General features: G+C 38.6%; 2 protein-coding genes across 2 annotated transcripts; both read left to right on the top strand.

Annotated features, from left to right (window-relative positions):
• Window positions 1-998: 998 nt before the first annotated feature.
• LOC134577001 (indolethylamine N-methyltransferase-like) lies at window positions 999-7888 on the top strand. The gene is made up of 3 exons (XM_063435649.1): window positions 999-1149; window positions 6532-6739; window positions 7459-7888. The coding sequence occupies exons 1-3, from the start codon at window positions 999-1001 to the stop codon at window positions 7886-7888; spliced, it is 789 nt and encodes a 262-aa protein (XP_063291719.1).
• Window positions 7889-12069: 4181 nt separating this feature from the next.
• LOC134577000 (indolethylamine N-methyltransferase-like) lies at window positions 12070-20438 on the top strand. Its single transcript, XM_063435648.1, has 3 exons — window positions 12070-12220; window positions 14497-14704; window positions 20009-20438. The coding sequence occupies exons 1-3, from the start codon at window positions 12070-12072 to the stop codon at window positions 20436-20438; spliced, it is 789 nt and encodes a 262-aa protein (XP_063291718.1).
• The last annotated feature ends 906 nt before the right edge of the window (window positions 20439-21344 follow it).

The raw sequence follows: 21344 nt of genomic DNA, 5'->3' as shown, positions 1-21344 counted from the left end.
TACTGGCGGGAGCGATCTTTGATCGCTTCCCGCAGCCCGTTTTTCGCTATGACGGTTCAGGACCGTCAGCGGTCCAAACGCACGTTTTACTGCTGACGGTCCTGAACCGTCAGCGGTCCTGAAGGGGTTAATTAATTTAACTTTTAGCTTCTAAAACAAACTTTAAATGTTGGTTCTAATTTCATCGTTATTACTACTAGTTAGCCAGTTAGAATTCAACTAGTGGAAAGAATACTTTTACTGGGGATTTGGTCGTGGATGGAGGGGTTGGTGCAAGGGATATCGTTAGGGATGACTCCAAGTTGGTGATTCTCTCTCTATCCTTATAATATACTCCTATATATCTCCTGCATAATCAAGTTGCAGCCATCTGTTGTTCTTTAGCTGTATACTATACACAAGCAAATAGATACAAGCTGCAGCAACTCTGTACTAAATCCTCACTTATACAATTCAATTTAATTCTAACAAGCCTTCCCTTCTATGTAACAAATTGTTACACTTTGCTACTCTATTAGACCTTACAAGTCTGTACTTAGAGATCTCTAGGCAGGGTGATTCATGTACATAGAGGGTAATCTTTATTTAGTAGCTACCAGTAGCCTACAATAACGATTGTAGCACCTGTATGGGACTTATCTTTATTTGAAGATTTTTGTGCTTATTATAAGACATCTTCTAGATATTTGCATGTCCCACTTATGAGCATATACTCTATCTTGCCCTACTCATTATTTTATTTTGTTTTTTTTTTCATAGTTTGAAGGTTTTCTCTATTATTTTTTCTATTTTATGTTTTGTGCTATTAAAAGCTACGTTTTAATAAAAATATACATACCCACTAGGGGGCGACCAACTCCTACCAGACCCACCAGGTCTGTTTCTCTTCTAATCTCATGTCTACGTAAATATTTGAATTTCCCATAATAATATGAACTGCTGTACATATAAATCGATTAAGTACAGAACCGGCTCACAATGTGCTGTAGAACTCCAGGATGGATCCCAGCTCTTCGAAATATTATCACGAGGATCATATAGATCCAAACGAATTTTATGAGACTTACGTTGGTGCCACAGCAGATAAAAAGCACACAGAGGAACTTTTATTATTCCCTCTGAAGGTACTTAGCAGTGAGTTAAATTCAGGTATGTTTTTATTTCTGTATTTCTATTTAAATAGTTTTAACTATTTAATGATATGGACATTTTTAATATTTCAAAATAGTAACAATTCTGGATTAAAGTGATACATCTAGAGCAATTTATAAGGATAGACCAATCTATAGAGCTACGTGGAATAACCTGTCTGAGAAGAGAATTAAAGAAAAGAGGAAAGAGCAAAAGGGAAGATCTAAGGCCAATGCAAACCTCCTAAATGGGGGATAACCCCTGTAGTTAACAATAACCACACAAGAAGCAAAGTAGAGGGTGCAACACTTGGTACTAAAAATGGAATACTATGAAGGTACCACCTATAATAAGACTAATAGAAGGACTAACCACAAAAAGGACAAAAGGTGATGTAGACAAAAAGGACAAAAAAAAAATCTTAATAAAAACAAGAGCTGTCCCACTAATATCGAGGTTAGAGTTTGCACAACGGCAGGATCCTTATAAGGGTAAATAGTAGTGTATTAATATACTTTTGGCAAATGACTTGAAATGGTAATTACAAAAAATCACTATCACTAATACAGTGATTACAAATCAATATCAACAAATCACTGTTTAGTAGAGATATGCAGAGAACTTTGTGTGAGGTTGCTACTGAACACACTCATGCAGAAGTTAGATATAATAGTATTGATGTCTGGACATGCTACATTTATATATGTTAATACATGTAACAGTAATTGTTACCACAGTATTGCTAGAATGTAGCTAAACGTCCTACTAGCATGCAGAGAACAAAAATGCCGAACCAGACAAACTCTATTTTTTAAATATGCATAGGGATTTGGGCTAGTGTGCAGCTAACTCTTTTTTCATTTGGTTTTCATTGTATGTATTGGGACTTATGTGAGCTGTGCTCATTGCTACAGCCCAGAAGTAGTGGGTGTTTGAGACTTATTTTTGTATATTTGTATTCACTTTTGTATCACACAGCCATGCAACAATACTGCCATGGACCCCATGTCTTCCCTCTTAAGGGTTAATAAGTATGTAGGGGTTTTGAAAACTACCCCTCTCTGTCTCATTAGAGATGTCTTTGCCCGAAGATGAAGGAAGCAAAGTGAATTGTTAGTGTAGGACCCAGAGATTTGCCTTGATGTGGCAGGTGGGCTTCCATCTAATGGCCATTGGAGTTACTAATTAACCTCCATTTATTTAAATATGCATAGGGACTTGGGCTAGTGCACAGGTCACTCTTCTTTTTTTACACAATGCAAAAACACATACAGACATGCAGTCAGAAATACACAGTGTAAGATAGACCATTTCAAACACACATTGTGGCTGTATGCGTGTATTTGCCAAAGTGTGTGTCTATTCACCTCAAAGTGTATGTGTATCAGAGATTCTGTGTGTATGTGTATGTATCAGAGATTATATATGTGTGCGTGTATCAGAGTGTGTATATGTGTGCATGTATCATTGTGTATGTGTGTGTATTAGTGTGTGTCCATGGCTGCAATGTGAGGTTGATATGTTATGGGCAATTCCATTGTAAAGTGGAAACATATACAATATACTTACAATATGCATACATATACCATGCATAAGACAACATGGTATATGTTTGTGTGTTGGGTTTGCTTTCCAGCGCTTGCATTTTATCTGTACTGACTCTTAGCGCTTGCGTTCCCTTCTGTTTTATAGTGACAGAATGGAAAACAGAATGGAATGCAAGCACACACAAGAGTCAGAACAGATGAAATGCAGGGGCTGGAATGCAAACCCAAAATGAAGGAGGAAAAACTGGAAATTACATAAAAAAGATGGCATCTGCGATCGAAAGTAAGGCTTGGAATGCCGTGATCTCACGAATGACGTGGGAGAGTGCATCAGTGTTCTACCTGGCCTCAATTAAGTCATTAAGAAGATTTAAAAGCAGGAAGACATGTGGAAGTACTACACATTATATACTTTTACTGGACTCAGGTGAAACGCATATCTGGATGAAATATTGGACTTAGACAAGTATTACTTTAACTAGTGTTTGTTTATTATTGTTACGGTTGCCCCAGGCTAGCTGAGGGTTGAACTGTAGAAAGGATGCTCCTAGCACTAACCAAGGACCATCAGCACCACACCAGACACAATAAGCACTGCAGTCCCCACGAACCGCCGCAGCTTGGTTGGGGTCTTGCCGTCTCCTACCCACTCTGGACCTACGAGAAGTCTCCAGGTTCCAGTGGGTGAACCTCTCTTCCTTCCAGAGAGTGAAGCAGGAACAGGAACAAGCTCTTACAAGAGCTCAGTGTAGCTGAGGGAGTATGCAGAGCATAGCAATCCCTATAGTGATTATAGTTGTCCCCTCCAAACACAAGTCTAGGCTGCGAGTTGAGGGTCAAGTAGAACTAGTTAAATGAGCATACAGGGCTTTCTTATATACACATTTCCCCACAAGGTTACCACCCATGTGGACCTTGTGGAACACAGGACACAAAGTTACAACAGCCAATCAACACAGTACAGTACTGTCAGATACTCCGAGCCAAGGCACACAAACCCTCCCCTCTGCCTGTGATACAATTACCAAACACAATGGGCTAACTTAATAATAATAGGCAGGAAAACATACAGTTTACCCAAAACACAGAAGCACCCCCAAAACAACAACATATCCCCACAAATTGCAATTGTCTCATTCGTTCGTTTATTCCCTTAGAATAGCGCTCCGTTCTGATGGATTTAGCCAAACGCACAGAAGGTAGAAGTCTCAGCGGTGTTCGTGGAATAGTAGCCGAAAACAGTTCCAGAAATTCGACGACAAAACACAGCTGAGTGCGTTCGGCTAAACAAAATGGCCACTGCCACTTGTTCGTTCATACAAACGCTGGCCACCCAGCCATTTGTCAATTAAGCTGTGGTTAACCACAGCTTCTGGGTGGTTAATGAGCAGCACACTCCACAGGCAGGGTGGTCAGCTGTTCGGCGGTTTGTTCGGTAAACTCCATTTACCGAACCACATAGGGAAAAAGGCACGAACAAGCCTTTTTGCAGTCTGAGAACAAAGTGTTAGCCATGGGCCATAGTCATAGGGCAGGAGGCTGCTAATCAGGCTCCTCTAAAAGCCAGTGGCAAAGGGTAGTTTGTCACAATTATATATATTGTTTTGAGTTAAATAAAGTATATAATTTTTAATATTACTGGCTATCCATTTTTCCTGCATGCTATCAAGGGGGTGTGTAGTCCTTTTCCACATGATGATGTTATAGTAAGCCAAATAAAAGTGAGTATAAAATACCTACAAAACTAGCATATACTTTTGTTAAACACTAATATACTATATAAACTTTATTTTCTGAGTGGCCTTCACATAAAGAACCATCTGCACTATTCTCAGAAAAAAGGGAGGGTCACCCACAGGCCTGTTTAACCAGAGCTAGGCACATGAGCTAGCTCTTAAAATTTTGAGTGTTCCATTTTTAGGATTTTTGTTTGATTATAATCTATGTTTTTACACTATTGTATGATATTTGATATGATATATTTATTTTTCTAACATTGATAAAAAAGTTACTTTTAATACTATTCAAGATAAGTGATGCGCCAAATGGAGGAAGATAGTCCAGTAAAATATCGCTAGGATACCAGTAGATTGTCTGGAATACTTGATAGAGTTTCTTTGTGGAGGTAGGTGCGTCTGGTGTTGACCGTTCAGTATATGAAAATACAAGAGAGGTAGAGGCGACCAATGGTGCAGTATGTAAAATTCAGGGTGCAATAAATAACAGAAGTAGAGAACTCACATTCGGGAGAGCTATGTGAATAGCGTACAGCAGTATAATCCCCGCTTATGGGATATGTAGGGAAGGGGTCTCCGTCAACACCGTCTGGTAGTCCAAAACTCGGAAAAGAAAATAGAAAGCAACAATAGTGCTCTCAATTGTGATGGGGTTCAATGTGCAATAGGTAGAGAAAGATAAAGAACTCACATTTGAGGGAGATATGGCCAGCTCTGGTGTGGATAGTGTACAGCGGTATAATCCCCGCTTATGGGATATGTAGCGGCAGTACGCCCGTCAGCACCGTCTGGTAATCCAAAGCTCCAAGATAGAAGGATACAAAGCAACAATAGTGCTCTCAATTGTGATGGGATAAGAGAGTAAAATAGAAGATAAAATAATACTCACAAAGATAGAGCAGAGGTACTGCTCTATGAATAGGCGTTGGTGGTGTGATCCCCACCTGGGATTTCTTGGAGTACTGGAACAGTAAAATTGCCAGTGGAAGTAAAAGTAACCAGGATCGTTTAAAATGCACCTACCTCCACATTGCACCATTGGTCGCTTCTACCGCTCTTGTATTTTCATATACTGAACGGTCAACACCAGACGCACCTACCTCAACAAAGAAACTCTATCAAGTATTCCAGACAATCTACTGGTATCCTAGCGATATTTTACTGGACTATCTTCCCCCATTTGGCGCAGCCCTTATATATCTTTTTCTCTATCTGTGTTTATCCACTGAAGGACCTCAGGGGTTTTCCTTCATTTGGATTGCTGCCTACCTCTACTAATTGTGTGTTAATTAGCGCTGAATTATTTTTGTGTTTATTCAAGATAAGTGTTTTAAACATTTTACACACTAATATAAAAAGTTTTATATTGTATCCCTACACATGGTATGACACTGTATGGTTTATGTAAGCACTACAGTACTGTATACTGTATGCTTAGCTTTTACATGCTAGGAGAGTTCGCATATTGTAGTGGTGCAGCTGCTATTATTGGATACATTTCTTTTTGTTTAGGGTATATACTAAACAGCGCTATTTGCACACTCAGTCACACTTTGGCTATTACCTTTCTAAATTACATTCCAGGACACCCAAATTCTTGGATTCTGTGGGGGTGTTTTTGTTGAGCAAACTGCTTGGTAAAAAAGGTGTGAAGCAAAAACAAAACAAAAAAAACCTTAACACATGTTGGAGGGTGAATACTGCTGCTGATTGTATGCTGTTTCATTGTCTCTTGGTCATTTTATAGATAAATGTCTTCTTATGAGACAAGAGAATCACTGCAGTCAAGATACCTTTTTATTCTTTTTCCATCATAAAAGTCAGTTGGGCTTGCTAAGCTAATGTATCAGGGCATTTAACATTGTACGTCTTACGAAAGTCAATTTAATGGTAGCATGTCAGTATGTGGGTAGAGAGTTCCATCTCCTTTCTTTAGGGAATCCTCATATATATAGTAACTCTTTCACACTATGCACAGTATGGGATTGGTTTATGGTGGAGAGGCAGTAGTAAGAATGAGAACAACATTTTAAAATTTAGGGAAATATTAATAAAATTGAAAAAAAAAAATTATGTTTATTTCCAACTTGGCTTTTTATAGTCTTGTTCTTCTCCAGGTTGTCTTAGAGGAAGCACCTTGATCGACATTTCATTTGGCCCCTCTATTTTCCACTTGTTACCACTTTGTAAATATTTTAAAGACATCACTGTTCTAGAAGTTAATGAACACTGTCTAAAGGGCCTACAGAAATGGCTGAATAAAGAAGAAGATGCTTTGGACTGGTCTCATGCCGCAAAGATTGTTGCCGAACTTGAAGGAAACAGGTAAGCCATTTTTCCATGGATCGTAGGGGATGAATAATTGAAAGTAGCATTTATAGCAATGAAATGATAATGATCGATACTTGTAGCTAGTAATATATATGATAAAAAAGAGAAGAGGAATACCATGTAACATGTTACGCTTTAAAATATATTTACTCTTTCAAATATGTATTTGGCTAACACTAATGCAAGGAGTTTTTCACTACCAGGCAGAGTAAAAATAAGGGACCCTGTACCCACAACTTACTACTAAACACAGTATATTCTTAGCATATAATTATTTATTTTTATTGAAAAGGTTTTTTTAATAATTACATATAGAAATTAATGGAATGATAATATGTAATTTAACAACCATCCATTTATAACTACATTAAAGGGATATTTTTGTCAACTGTTTTTAATAAAATTCAACTTTAAAATGCACTGGTAATTGGTAAAGTGTTTTACAAAAGGGAAATGTAACCCCTTAAGGACACATGACATGTGTGACATGTCATGATTCCCTTTTATTCCAGAAGCTTGGTCCTTAAGGGGTTAATCCTTTTAATATCCTCTTTATACACTACAAACGCATGACATTTTTTATCCTTTAGTATTTTGTAAAATTTTCCTCTGAAATATGTATCGACTCCAATTGTCGAACATTTTCTTTCTGTAGAATATAGTTACATAAATTTACATCATCTGCCATAAAATTGTGTTATTATATTTTACAGTGAGAAGTGGGTTGAAAAGGAAGATGATCTAAGAAGATGTATTAAAGGCATATTGCCATGTGATTTTACCAAAGAAAATCCAACTGACCCTGTTGTGCTGCCAAAAGCAGATTGCGTGTTTAACTTGTATCTGCTGGGTACCATTTCAAAAGACCTGGACAGTTACCGTCATAATCTAAAGATAATATCTTCAATGCTTAAATTAGGAGGACATCTTTGTTTGATTGGGGGGTTTAATGCATCACATTATAAAGTTAGTGGGCACACATATCATATCTTAAATTACAATGAAGAGGACCTAAGAAAAGCTCTGAAGGATTGCGGGTTTTTTATTGAACGACCGGTCGTGACGGAAAGCAAAATACGCAGTGATGTTATATATTATCATCATGAATTTTTTGCTTTTGCTGTCAAAAACAGAGAGCTTTAAAACCATTAAATAGTTTCATACCAATTATATTCAATGAGGGCGTTTGAAGAATTTACCTTCATAACTGGATAAATCAAATAGTTTTTCTTTATCTCATGTGAAAGTAATATTGCATTGGTACATTGCTCCTATGTAGTAAACAATAAAAAATAAAGTTGATGTGATACTTAATGGCAATAAATTTCACTTTCCCTGACGATATCATTGTTGTAATACATTTTACGGTTTTGAAACACAAATATTTGTGTTCAGCGATGTCTCCCGAGTAAAACAGTACCGCCCATGTACAGGTTTTATAGTGTCTTGGAAAGTTATAGGGTTAAATATAGTGCTAGCAAATTAAATTCCCTATACTTTCGGCCTGGGTTGTTAGGCAGGTCCCGCTAATTGTAATTAATTAGGATACCTAATTATGTAAAATTATTACATAAATATATATGTAAAATTATTATATATACACGTGTGTGGATATATATATATGTATATATATATATGTATATAATTTTTTTACACTTATTTTTATTTATATATAGGTATACATATAGTGATGTATACGTATATACTTAGGTATATACATATATATATTATTTCGTTCTACGTGTATTTTGATATCAATATATATATATTAATATCAAAATACAGTAAGAACGAAATTACACACATATATATATATTTGTAATTATTATTTTTTTATTTTTTATTTATTTTTTTAACGTATTTATATTTTTTTATTATAAAAAAAAATATATATATATATATATATATATATATATATAATTATGTATATATTTAATCAATATCCTTCTACGTGTATTTTGATATTAATATATATATATATATATATATATATATATATATATATAATTATATATAAATATTAAAATACACTTAGTGTATGTGTAAATGTGTGTGTCTATATATATATATATATATATATATATATATATACTTAGATCATATATATATAATATATATATATAAATGATCTAAGTATATTTGATGTGTAACTGTAATTTGTTTTATTTTGTAACATTAAGGGGTTAAGAGGGGAGCAGAGGGGCAGAGACAGTGTCAGCCAGTGATTTTACATCACTGGCTGACACACAGGATCAGTGATCACAGTGACAGGCTGTCACTGTGATCACCTCCTGCAGATCACGGTAATTGGCCACAGGGGGAGTGCCTGGGTGACCAGGCATGCCCCCCACCGTGATCTGCAGGGGGATCCTGCCTGCAGTTACTATGGGTCAGCCAATAGGCTGACACATAGTAACCTCTGATCGCAGTGACAGGCTGTCACTGCGATCAGATCGCAGGGAGAGGCTGTCTCTGCATTCAGATCGCAGTGACAGCCTCTCACTGCAATCAGACTCTGCAGATCGCGGTCACTGACCGCAGGGGGACTGCCTGGGGGGCCAGGCATGTCCCCCGACCGCGATCTGCAGATTGAAAATGCGGCCGGCTCCATGTGTCGGCTGACACATGGTAAATACCGATCGCAGTGACAGCCTGTCACTGCGATCGGAAGCATGCCCCCCGACAGCGATCTGCAGCGGCCATGTGCCGCCGGCCACGTGGGGGGTAAGACCGCCCAGGACGTACTATGCCGTCCTGCGGCGTTTAGAGCCGCCCAAATAAGGACGGCATAGTACGTCCTGCAGTCTTAAGGGGTTAAAAAAAAAAATCTAAAGAGAAGAATAGATAAATAGCATATAAATAGCATTGAGTAATGCTTTCCTATGGGCAGTTTGAATGCGTGCGCAGCTCTTGCAGGAGGGGGCCACAAGGGTGGGGGTTTGCTAAGGACTATATAGTGCCAGAAAAAGAAGCTTGTTTTTCTGGCACTATAGTGGTCATTTAATGACAAACATTCAGATGCACATACAGACAAACAGATACCCATGCAGACCAAGAGATACACATACAGACCCACATACAGGCACACACACACATGAAGACATACACAGAGATACACATACATATACACACACACATACAGACACACACACACACACACTCATAGTGACAGACCCACATACAGACTCACTGACAAACACCTATACACTCTCACTAACAAACATGCACTCACTAACAGACAAGCATATACACACACATTCACTAACAGACACACACACACTTTCACGAACAGACGCATACACACTAGCTAACAGACACACACATTTACTGACAGACACACACTCAGTGACAGACATACATACACACTCACTGACAGACAGACACACATACACACTCACTTACAAAACGTACACTCTCACTGACAAACACACACTCACATACACCAAACAGACTCACTAACAGACACACACTCAATAACATACACACACTAACACACACAAACTAACACACAACTAACACACTCAGTAACAGACACACACACAGTAACACACTCTCTGACACACACACACACACACTCGCTGACACACAAAAACTAACAATCACTGAAACTCACTAGCAGACACACTCAATAACAGACACACACTAACAGACACACACAAACTAACACACAGCTAACACACTCCGTAACAGACACACACACACAGTAACACACACACACACACTGACACAGAAACTAACACACTCACTGACACTCACTAGCAAACACACACTCAATAACAGACAAACACAAACTAACACACAGCTAACACACTCAGTAACACACACACACAGTAACACACTCACTGGCACACACACACTAACACACATACACACTCACTTTTTTTTTTAAATTTAGTCCAGCTCCCTCGCGCGCCGCTTACTGATGTCATATTCTGGCTCCGGGATGACTGCGCTGCGCGCGAGAGAGCTGGGCTGAGAGAGCTCAGGAGAGAATTCTCCCTTGCGCGCCCGCCCGCCTGCCAAGTGACATCAGGCATTGAGGGGCCTTGAGGTGGCCAGCGGTGGTGGTCGCACTGACCAACATACCCGGGTCGCAGTTGCGACCCTTGCAACTATGGTATGTTAGCCAGTGCATAAAGACTAAATACATTGAGCACCAACTATCCTGGACAATAGAATCTACTAGCTCTTCATATATCTAACACAATAAAACATTATATATTAAATCTAACAATTAAGACAGACATTCCGTCTGATTACTCCATATTTAAGACCCCACAAAGGCATACATAATGATCAGTATTATTTCACCATAACATTAACTCATATTTCTCAGATATCTCACATAAGATTACATAATAACACAATTAAATCTTAAAATATCGGATAAAAGTGTAGAAAAAAAAGATTATATTTCTTTTATTCTTTATTTATGTGAGAAAGTTAAAAACAGACAAATATTATATATTGTAGGCATAAGCAAAATGCATTAATTATGCAGTACATATAAAATTGCTTTATAACATTTTGAAAAAATTGATTTCCCCCAAATTTTGTCAAGTATAGACTAATAAAAAAAATGCTTAATCTCTAAGAGAGAAAAGAGACAAAGTATAGAACAAAAAAAAAAAGGAACAAAATATTTATGCCTGTTTGTGTTATTCCCCTGAAAGCTACAGTGTGGTTGTCTTACCTATTTTTATTGGTAACAAACTTTCGCCATGAATCCCAAATTTTACTAAAAGATGGGGTTGAATGTCTGAGTTTTGAAGTTAGTTCATCCATGAGTAAATTATCTTCAATTTTTAAAAATTACTTTACTTACTGGGGGAATATCAACCATCCAGCTGCAACAACTCTACGGGCTGCTTATGTTACGGGAATATTATTTTCATAGTATATATGATCAAATGCCAAATATATCAAAAAATATTTTTTTATATATCAAATAAACATTTTAAAAAATACATTTATCGACAATCAGATTGCAGGGTTTTAAAGTGAGCAATTTATATCTCACTTTAAAACTGTTTCTACTGTTGATACTAAAATGTCAACCTCAAAATGTGATGCCATAATTGGTCTTATTTTGTAGGAGCTCAGTGTCAATATTGCATTATTTATGTCAGCGTGGGAATGCCTAACAGCATGTGAACTTGGTACTTTGTAAATATCAACATCATTTAATTAATTAAGTAACTTTACATTTTAGATGTAATCTTATGTCTATATGATTATTTGAATTTCCCATAATTATTTGAACTCCTGTACATATAAATCTATTAAGTAGAGAAACGGATCATATTGCGCTCTAGAACTCCAGGATGGATCCCAGCTCTCCTAAATACTATCACAAGGATCATGTTGATCCAAAAAACTTATACGACACTTATGTTTGTGCCACAGCAGATAAAAAGCACATGGATGAGCTTCTATTATTCCCTTTAAAGGTAATTTCTAGTGTGGTGAAATCAGGTATGCTTTTATTTCTTAATTTCTATTTAAATAGATTTACCTGTTTAATGCCATGGCCTATATTTATTATTGCAACATAGTAACAATTCTGGATTGAAGTGATAAATCTAGAGCAATTTAGAAAGATAGAACAATTTATAGAGCTACATGGAATAACTCAAATCTACCATCATAGCAAAGACATAAAGGCGGCACCTGGATTTTGCAGGAATGGTGCTGCCGTAATGGCCAACATTCATACATAATATAAATTAAGTTACAGCGCACACATAAAAATACACTTATAAATATTATCAGGCAATTTAACATTGTCTAAGAGAACAAATATGGGGATTCAGTTCCACCGTATGGCCATACTGTGTTAAGTCCACCACTACTTCACAGTACCCCAGTATTGGTGGGTCCCACACTAATTCCAAATGTGGGAGACAAATGAAATAGTGCTTGTGCTAAATAAGCTCAAGTGTATACAATGAATCCATTGCAATAGCATTGTTAGCATACAGAATACAACATTCATGTGATCAAAGCAGTTAAAAACAGTGTCAAAACTAAACAATCGCCAGCAGCAGGAACAGTTTGGAGACTCTTTTTAGAGGTCTTCCGTACAAAAGAGAGACTCTACAGTTTGACTGTATGATTATAAATGTCTCCCTCAGGCCGAGAATCAGGCCTATTGGGAACGGCATGTGTGGGTATGAATGGTCAGACACACACACATTCAGTCAGAAATACACACAGAGAGATTAATCTTGACAAGCACATATTGTGACTGTATGGTCGTATTTGTCAATGTGTGTGTGTGTGTCTTTGTTTCTTTACATCAATGTGTATCAGATTTTGAATGTGTGTTCATTCATCAGAGTGTATATATGTGTGCATGTATCAGTGTGTGTGTGTGTGTGTATTAGTGTGTGTTCACGACAGCAATGTGAGGTTGATGTGGTATTTGCAATATCATGGTAAAGTGGTAACACATACATAACAAATTCTTATCTGTAACTTCTAAAGATTTACATATTCTGCTATCTATGCATACAGAAATAAAAAACACATTTATAAATGAATTTTCAGGACAACCAAATTCTTGGATTCTGGGAGTGTTTTTTTTTTTGCAAACCGCTTGTTAGTAAAAAATAAACAGTAACAAAATTGAAGGATGAATACTGTTGCTGCCTGTATACTGTTTCTTTCTTTGCTGTTATCTACTGTAGATAAATGTCTTTGTTATTAGATCAGAACATCACTACATTTAATTCAAGACATTTTATTTTTATGTTGTTCCATCATACAAGTCATTTGGATTAGCTAAGCTAATGTACCAGGGCATTTAACATTGTTGGGCTTACGAAAGTGAATTTATATATATATATGGAAATGTATGTGTCAGGATTATATTGATCCAGCACGCAGAATAGTTTCACACCCTAGAACTAAGGGTAACGCCTTGACGGACCTTAGAATGGCCGTACCCGAGAATAGTCAGAAAACTAGCCGAGGTCAGGGACACAGAACGAGATGCAGCAATAAGGAAAAGCCAAAAGTCAAGGGTACAAGAAATCAGGGAAGTCAAAATGAAGCCAAAGTAAAAAACCAGAAATACACGATCATGAACACACTCTTGGATAACCATCTAAGGGAAACCACGACAGTGCACTGACCAAAAGGTAATTTGGGTTTAACCTGTCATGATTCCCTTTTATTCCAGAAGTTTGGTCCTTAAGGGGTTAAATAACCCTCTTGAGGTTGTAATTGGTTGTCTCTTGCCTCTGACCACAAAATGTGCGTGCGCGTCCATGAGGTGACGTCGCACGCACGTTGGTGCCATCTTTGATGTGGGCGAAGGTGAGTTTCCTATTAAAACCGGAAGCGCAGCGACCGGCATCTCTAGGAATGTCGTGCTTGCTGGGGACCAGAACGGAAGGAGGTTGGGCAGCGGTTTGCCGCGACCAAGGTAAATATACAAAATCTCTGTCAGCGTTGCTGCTTAGTTTATGTGCGGCCATGCTGGCAGAAAAGGGGGGAGCCGTGACAGCATGTATGTAGCTGAATGAGCAATTACTATGTAGGTAGAGGGTTCCATCCCCTTTGAGGGAATCCTCAAATATATAGTAATCCATTTACACTGCACACAGTGTGGGATTTGTTTTTGGTGAAGGGATAGTAGTAGAAATGACAACATTTTAAAATGTATTCAAATATTGTTAAAATGGAAATTAAACCTCCAAATTATTTTTATTTCCAACTTAGCTTTTTATAGTCTTGTTCTTCTCCAGGTTGTCTAAGAGGAAACACCTTGATTGACATTTCTATTGGCTCTTTAATTTTCCACTTGTTACCACTTTGTAAATATTTCAAAGACATCACTATTCTAGAGTTTAATGAACACTGTCTAAAAGAGCTGAAGAAATGGCTGAATAAAGAAGAAGATGCTTTGGATTGGTCTCATGCCGCAAAGTTTGCTGCAGAGCTTGAAGGAAACAGGTAAACAATCTTTTCATGGATTCGGTTTATTTCCGTGGGAGATGAATAATTGAAAGTAGCATTTATAGCAAAGAGCTGATAGTTATCGATGAATGTAGGTGGTGATATATATGAGAAACAAGAGAAGAGAAGAGAAATAACTTGTAAGGTCCGTGTTATGTCAGATGTTATACTTTAAAATATATTTAATCTTAATTCTCAATAATGCAAGCTCACTGTGTAGGAGTGAGGCAGAGTACAAGAAGGTACCCTGTTCCAAGCACGAGGCAGAGTACAAGGAGGTACCCTGTTCCAAGGACGAGGCAGAGTACAAGGAGGTACCCTGTCCCAAGGACTTAATACTAAACACAGTATATACCTAGCACAGAATTCTTTTCATTGAATATTTGTTTTATTATTAAAAATATAAAGAAATTGTAGATTATGGTAACGTATGTGTACCTATAATCTTAATTTTAGTAATGATAGGAGGAAAACATTTTGCATTAAACACTCTTTACTGAACTCAAGCAGGACAGGTTATAACAAGAAAACAACCAATCAGAACAAGCTGATAGACTATATGTAAGGCCCTCAAAACTCAAGCACCTCCTCCTTCTTTGTATCAATACAATAAAAACATATGTACAAAAAGTAAAAATCATATAAGTAGAACCATAAAGCAGAGTCCAAATAATCTCAAATCCAAAAGAGGGAACCACGGGAGAACATCGATGAATGTGGACTTGACAGTGGGTGAAGAATCACACTGATAGGAAACAAAAAGATGTAAAAGGCATCTGAAAAAAATATGTTGTCAACATCAACACACGAGCATAATTAAATAAATTAAGTACACTATAATCTACAAGTTTACAACATGACAAGAGGTTTCATATTTTGCACTTTTAATGCTGTGGGAGAAAAGCAAAGTGGCGTGAGAAGTTTGACAGAAATAACATATCTGAGACGCATCTGCTGAGAACGCCAGCAACGCAACCGTGAAGTGAGTGAGGTCCAAAACAGGATTCTATGCCCGCCAAAGATAGCAACCAGTGAATCCATCTTGACAGTGTAGTAGTTTGTAGACACTAGTTTGTGCAATTTCACATATGAAATGAGGAGTTGACCTGACCTGGATGCATGTAAAGGTGCATTAAAATACATGTGCACAGTTATGGTACCATGTGGTCTTTATTCGACAAGATACCTAACACGACACGCGATCAGGGGAGAAGGAAAAACTGTTGAATGCTCACACATCTGCGACCTGGTGGAAAGAGATGAGATTCAACAGGAACATGAACTTCACTGAAAGCAACAAGGCCGTATTGTCCGGCCAGTCCTGAAGAAAGTGGAGCACTAAGTCGATGTCCCAAAGGCGAGAGTACTTAAGTGCTAGTGGTCTGGATAACTTGATACCAATCAAAAAGGGGCAGACAAATGTGTCTTGACCCACTGGGCCACCATTAAAAGGAACATTAGTCATCAAGATGGAGAATGCATAACAGCGATAGAATGATTAGATCGACCCAACAAAAATAGATGGGATAAAAAGTTAAATGCGACAGGAACAGGAGCAGAATCCCTCTCCAGACACCACCCACTACTAATATTCCATATTCCATGAGATGTAGCTCCGTCTAGTGCCAGGAGTCCATGAATCCCATAAAAGGTCTTTAGTCGATTGCAATAAGTCGTCTACTGACCAGGATCCCTTGAAAGCATCCAAACCATGAAGGCCAAATGTGGGGCCAAATATTGACTCGCCATTCCAGGTAAAAGAGGCTCCCAGTGATCGTACAACTGACACTAATGTAGACACTGACCCTTCAATTTTTACATCGCTCGGTAATGCTGAGGTTCCAGGATAATGTACAGTGAAGCTGGATGGAAGAGAACAGGAGCCGCACTATGTGGGTGAGAAGCCAGAGAGGAATGTAGTTCATGTGGAGGACTCAATATATCTCTTTTCGTATGGCAGTTATTTTGAAGTGGAGAGTCAGAGAATGCACCTCACTCAAGTCAAGTGCTTTGTGTTTTTTTCCAAAGTAAAGTAGCTTGGTGTTTATCTTCAGTAGAGCTGGAAGAATCATCCACTACGGATTTCCTGACATGGGGAGGGGTCCTGTTTCTATACCTGTTAAGGGCATTCAATTGGAGCTTTATACCTCCAGGAAGTCGAGCCGGACCCTTTCCAGTGGCACTTAGCCAAAGTCTAGTCCTAGAGGATACCATTAAAGCTTCAGAGCCCATGGTATCCTCTAGGACTAGGTAATGCAGCATAGTCACTCCTTGACGAGCAGATTCCACCGGCATGTGACCTTTGAAAGTGCCTTCTCCACTGTAGCTGCTACAGCAACAGCGTCCTGAATGGTTGAGGTGAGTTGTCCATGCTCAGCGTGTTGGAGCGTCCTGTCCATAAGAGATAAGTAGTCAGAAGGTGCAAGACATGTGAGAAAGCATAGGGTGTCAGGCTCCTTTTACAACTGGGTCTCATGCAGTGAAGACAGGCATCCACTGCCTAGTAGAGCAATTAGGTGGGAGTGCCAGAGAAGAGAGGGGGGCACGCTCTAAAACAACCGATACAAGTGGTTCGATAAATACTAAAGGGGATTTCCCTTTAGTCAATGGGAGACAATATCATATAAAAAGGGTAGTCACTCCTATAGGTTCCCAGCTAGGTGGGAAAGGTACAGCAGAGGAGGTCACCCTCACATTTTACGTCAACAGTGCAGCTAGGTATATGAAATCAGTAACTGGGGTTCATCTCAGTTCTACAGTGGAGCTGTAATACAGTAATATCCCTGATACACAGCTCAGAAAAATCATTGTACTAGGTAAAGTATCAGGAATTTATGGGAGTCATCCCAATCAATGTATTGCCCCCAGTAGGGCAGACAATTTAAATCATGGGTGGTCAACCCTGCAAATGTATCATAGAGGACACAGTATAACTTAGCACAACTCGTCCAACTTTCTGTGGTACGGTAACAACCTTGTGGCATTCATACATCTTCACAGGCAATTTAATATATACAGTTTTTCGTATGCAGGATATAGCAGAAGAAATGTCCCAGAAAAAATACCTTGAAAGTAATAGATGGTGTTCTATAGTGAAATAAAAATGCTTGTAATACGTCCAATCCATGTAAATTACGATCTGCAATGAGAATTAAAATGACAGTCGCAAATCTATGCGAGATTCAAGATGGCTGCCATCCATGCCCAATGGCCAGTGAGGCGTGCACCCGTGGGCCTGCTACCAAGAAAGCACACAGCGCCCCGCAACCCAAGCACCTGAAGTACCCTTCACAACACCTAAAACCAGACAGTCCAGTATGAAGAAATCTGCACTGAATAACAAGCCAGTAGAGCCAGAAGGCTCAGGTCTGAGAGGGCAAAGCACAGGGAGAAGAAGATGACAGAATTAAAATTAGGAACCTAGAGGACAAGTGGCAGACAGGGTGGGAAAGAAAAGCAGGGCCAGCCTGTCTATTGACTGCGGTGGAGTCATGGCTCCAGGCAGCACTGGAATAATAACCATTTGGGGAAAGCCTTGGCTTTCCCTGATCAGCCGCTCCCCAGGGCAGGAAGTATGGCCACCCCAAATTCTAATATCTAATGTCATGGGCATCGTGAGGAGGGTGGAGGGGTTTCCCAGGTACTCAGGGTTATGGGAACGTTCAGCACTGAAGTTCCGGTGCATTACCTGCAGTGCGAGACGGAACTTCAGTGCTCACTTTGCTGTAGGACAGGCAGAGTGGTAGAATCCCCCTCCGTGTCTGACATACTGCATGCTGACCACCCACAGGGCAGCACAGACCGCAGGACATGGAGATCCCTAATGCAGGAGCTGAATCCCGGCAGACAGGAGTCAGGCAGCAGCGATGAGGATGGGTAAGAGTAGTTTCATGTGCACATTGTGTTGCACATATAGTAAGCCAATCCCAGCACGATCATAGACACACTGCACTCAAACACACACAAACACACACTACACTTCACCCCCAGCACTCACACAGACACACTACATCCCCAGCACATTCATAGACCCCCACTTAACCCCAGCACACACACACAGATACACACTGGATCTCCAGCGCACACAGACTCACAGTGCATCCCCAGCACACACAAACACACATAGCACCCCTAGAACACACAGACACAAACTGCACTGAAGCACAAATACAGACACTGCCTCTCCAGCACAAACACACATACAAACTACATTCCTAGCAAACACGCTGCATCCAAAAGCACTCACATCAACACTACATCACCAGCACATACACACAATACATTCCCTTCACACACTACATCCCCTATCTCATTATACATCCCAAACACACACTACTTCATCAGCACACACAGTATATTCATTACATACTCACTGCATCCCCAGAAAAAACATACTACCTCCCCTACACACACACAAACATACACACACAGTACCTCCCATACAAATACAACATCCTCTATACACATAGTGATGGAATCTACTCTGTACAAACACTCACACTACAGTAACACAAACCTATCATCAATAAACCTATAAATTCCAAATGGCAAATCATAAATGCTGGTCATTCAAAAACAGCATCCAGCGTTATTAAATCCCCATAGGAAAGCATTTAGACAATGCTTTCCTATGGGGAGGGCCTAATGCGTGTGTGGTTATGTCCTTGTCTGATTATGTCGGAGAGGCAGAGCACCAACTGGGGCAGGGGGGACAACATTTCATCCTTGGTCCAGGCAGCACAATGTCTTTGGAGGGCCCTGACGCCAAGGGACACAAAAAGTAATAAAACATCAATGAATCAATCAAATAAAAAGGCAAACGGCATAATAAGTCACAAAGGAACAAAACACGCTGACCTTGGCACAGCAGGCGCAACAAAGAGCAAAGAAAGAGGACGTGCTTGAGCTGTGAGGGCCTTATATATCCTCTCTCAGCTTGTTTCTGATTGGTTGTTTTTTTTGCAAAATATGAAGCCTCTTGTCAAGTTGTAAAATTAGTGGAATGATAACATTTAATCCATTCATAACTATTACATAAAAATAGGTATTTTTTCAACTAGTTGAAATACAATTCCACAAAATTTCACTATTAATTGCTGTAGTGTTTTATAAAAGGGAAATTAAATCATTTTGATATTCTCTTTATACACTACAACATTTGGATATTTTATCCTTTATTATATTATTTGATTTTACTCAGACATATGTATCGACTGCAATTGTGGAATATTTACTTTGGTTCGAAAAATTTTACATACATTTTCATCACATGCCGTAAAGTTGTGTTATTATATTTTACAGTGAAAAGTGGGTAGAGAAGGAAGATGATCTAAGAAGATGTATTAAAGGCATATTGCCATGTGATTTTACCAAAGAAAACCCAACTGACCCTGTCGTGTTGCCAAAAGCAGATTGTGTGATTAACTTGTACGTGCTGGGTGGCGTTTCAAAGGACCTGGACAGTTACCGTCATAATCTAATGACCATATCATCTATGCTTAAATTAGGAGGGCATCTTTTATTGATTGGGGGGTTTAATGCATCATATTATAAGGTTAGTGGGCACAAATATCATATTCTTAATTTTAGTGAAGAGGAACTAAGAACAATTCTGAAAGATTGTGGTTTTTCTATTGAACGAATGGAAATGATGGAAAGCAAAATACGCAGTGATATTGTATATTATCATCATGTTTTTTTTGCTTGTGCTGTCAAAATCAGAGAGTTTTAAATCCATTTATCTCTAAATAGTTGCATATCAACGATGCTCTATGAGGCTGTTTTGAAGGATTTACCTTCATAGCTCAAACTGTATAAAGAAAATTAGTTTTCTTAACATCGTTGTTGCATTGCTTTTATGTAGTAAACAATAAAAAAAAAAGGTATGGGATAATGAGTTGCCTTTATAAATTTATTGTAATATATTCTACCATCAAGAAAGAGAAGAATTTAGCATATGTAAATTTTAACTTTTGCATGTGATTGTGTTTATTCTTCAGATTTACCACTGCAGATTTTATATTAATCCCACTTGTTTACTGCAGTCTGAATGCAGTTTACATCTCTTCTCTTCGTGTGCAATTTTGTGTTGAGTTTACAGAGCACCCTTTGTTTATAAATGTAGGTTAATTTCAGCATGTTTTTACCTGTTACCTGTTAATTATGCCTGGTGAAAGCACTTGAGTAGCATTCAAATTAACTTTATAGTGGAAAAAAGGCACTACATCATAAATAGATTCACAATCCACTTGCTAGAATCAGACAGGGTACTTCTACATTGAGGGGGTCCAAACCACGCCCTACAGTGAGCCGGCCAAAGGGATATGACATCATCACGGCATCGGCATTACTGCTGACCTGTGCAAGAAGAGCACAGAGGTCCCAGCCCAGCAGAAACCACTCGCCACCAGGAACAAGGATACATCCATCTCCATTTTCAGTTTTGATGATGTCACATTTAAATAACCATTTGCATGCATCACATGACAGGATGCACTGTTTTAACCTTAAGTCATCATTTCTTTGTTAACTGAATGACATCTAGGAATCCTAAATCTCATGAAGAAAACTTTATATGGTGCAAGATTAAGGACTTTAAATTATAATACTAGCTGTCGCAATATGTACTCTGAGTGGA

The sequence above is a fragment of the Pelobates fuscus genome, chromosome 11 (assembly GCF_036172605.1).
Source record: "Pelobates fuscus isolate aPelFus1 chromosome 11, aPelFus1.pri, whole genome shotgun sequence".
Lineage (NCBI taxonomy): Eukaryota > Metazoa > Chordata > Amphibia > Anura > Pelobatidae > Pelobates > Pelobates fuscus.
The sequence above is the reverse complement of the archived record's forward strand: the minus strand, read 5'-3'. Positions and strand labels throughout refer to the sequence as shown.

Excerpts from the sequence above, each read along its gene's own strand:
- LOC134577001 (XM_063435649.1), top strand. The coding sequence starts at position 999 with ATGGATCCCAGCTCTTCGAAATATTATCACGAGGATCATATAGATCCA. Across the intron at positions 1,150-6,531 it reads TAGCAGTGAGTTAAATTCAG|GTTGTCTTAGAGGAAGCACC; the intron begins GTATGTTTTTAT and ends GTTCTTCTCCAG. Across the intron at positions 6,740-7,458 it reads GCCGAACTTGAAGGAAACAG|TGAGAAGTGGGTTGAAAAGG; the intron begins GTAAGCCATTTT and ends TATATTTTACAG.
- LOC134577000 (XM_063435648.1), top strand. The coding sequence starts at position 12,070 with ATGGATCCCAGCTCTCCTAAATACTATCACAAGGATCATGTTGATCCA. Across the intron at positions 12,221-14,496 it reads TTCTAGTGTGGTGAAATCAG|GTTGTCTAAGAGGAAACACC; the intron begins GTATGCTTTTAT and ends GTTCTTCTCCAG. Across the intron at positions 14,705-20,008 it reads GCAGAGCTTGAAGGAAACAG|TGAAAAGTGGGTAGAGAAGG; the intron begins GTAAACAATCTT and ends TATATTTTACAG.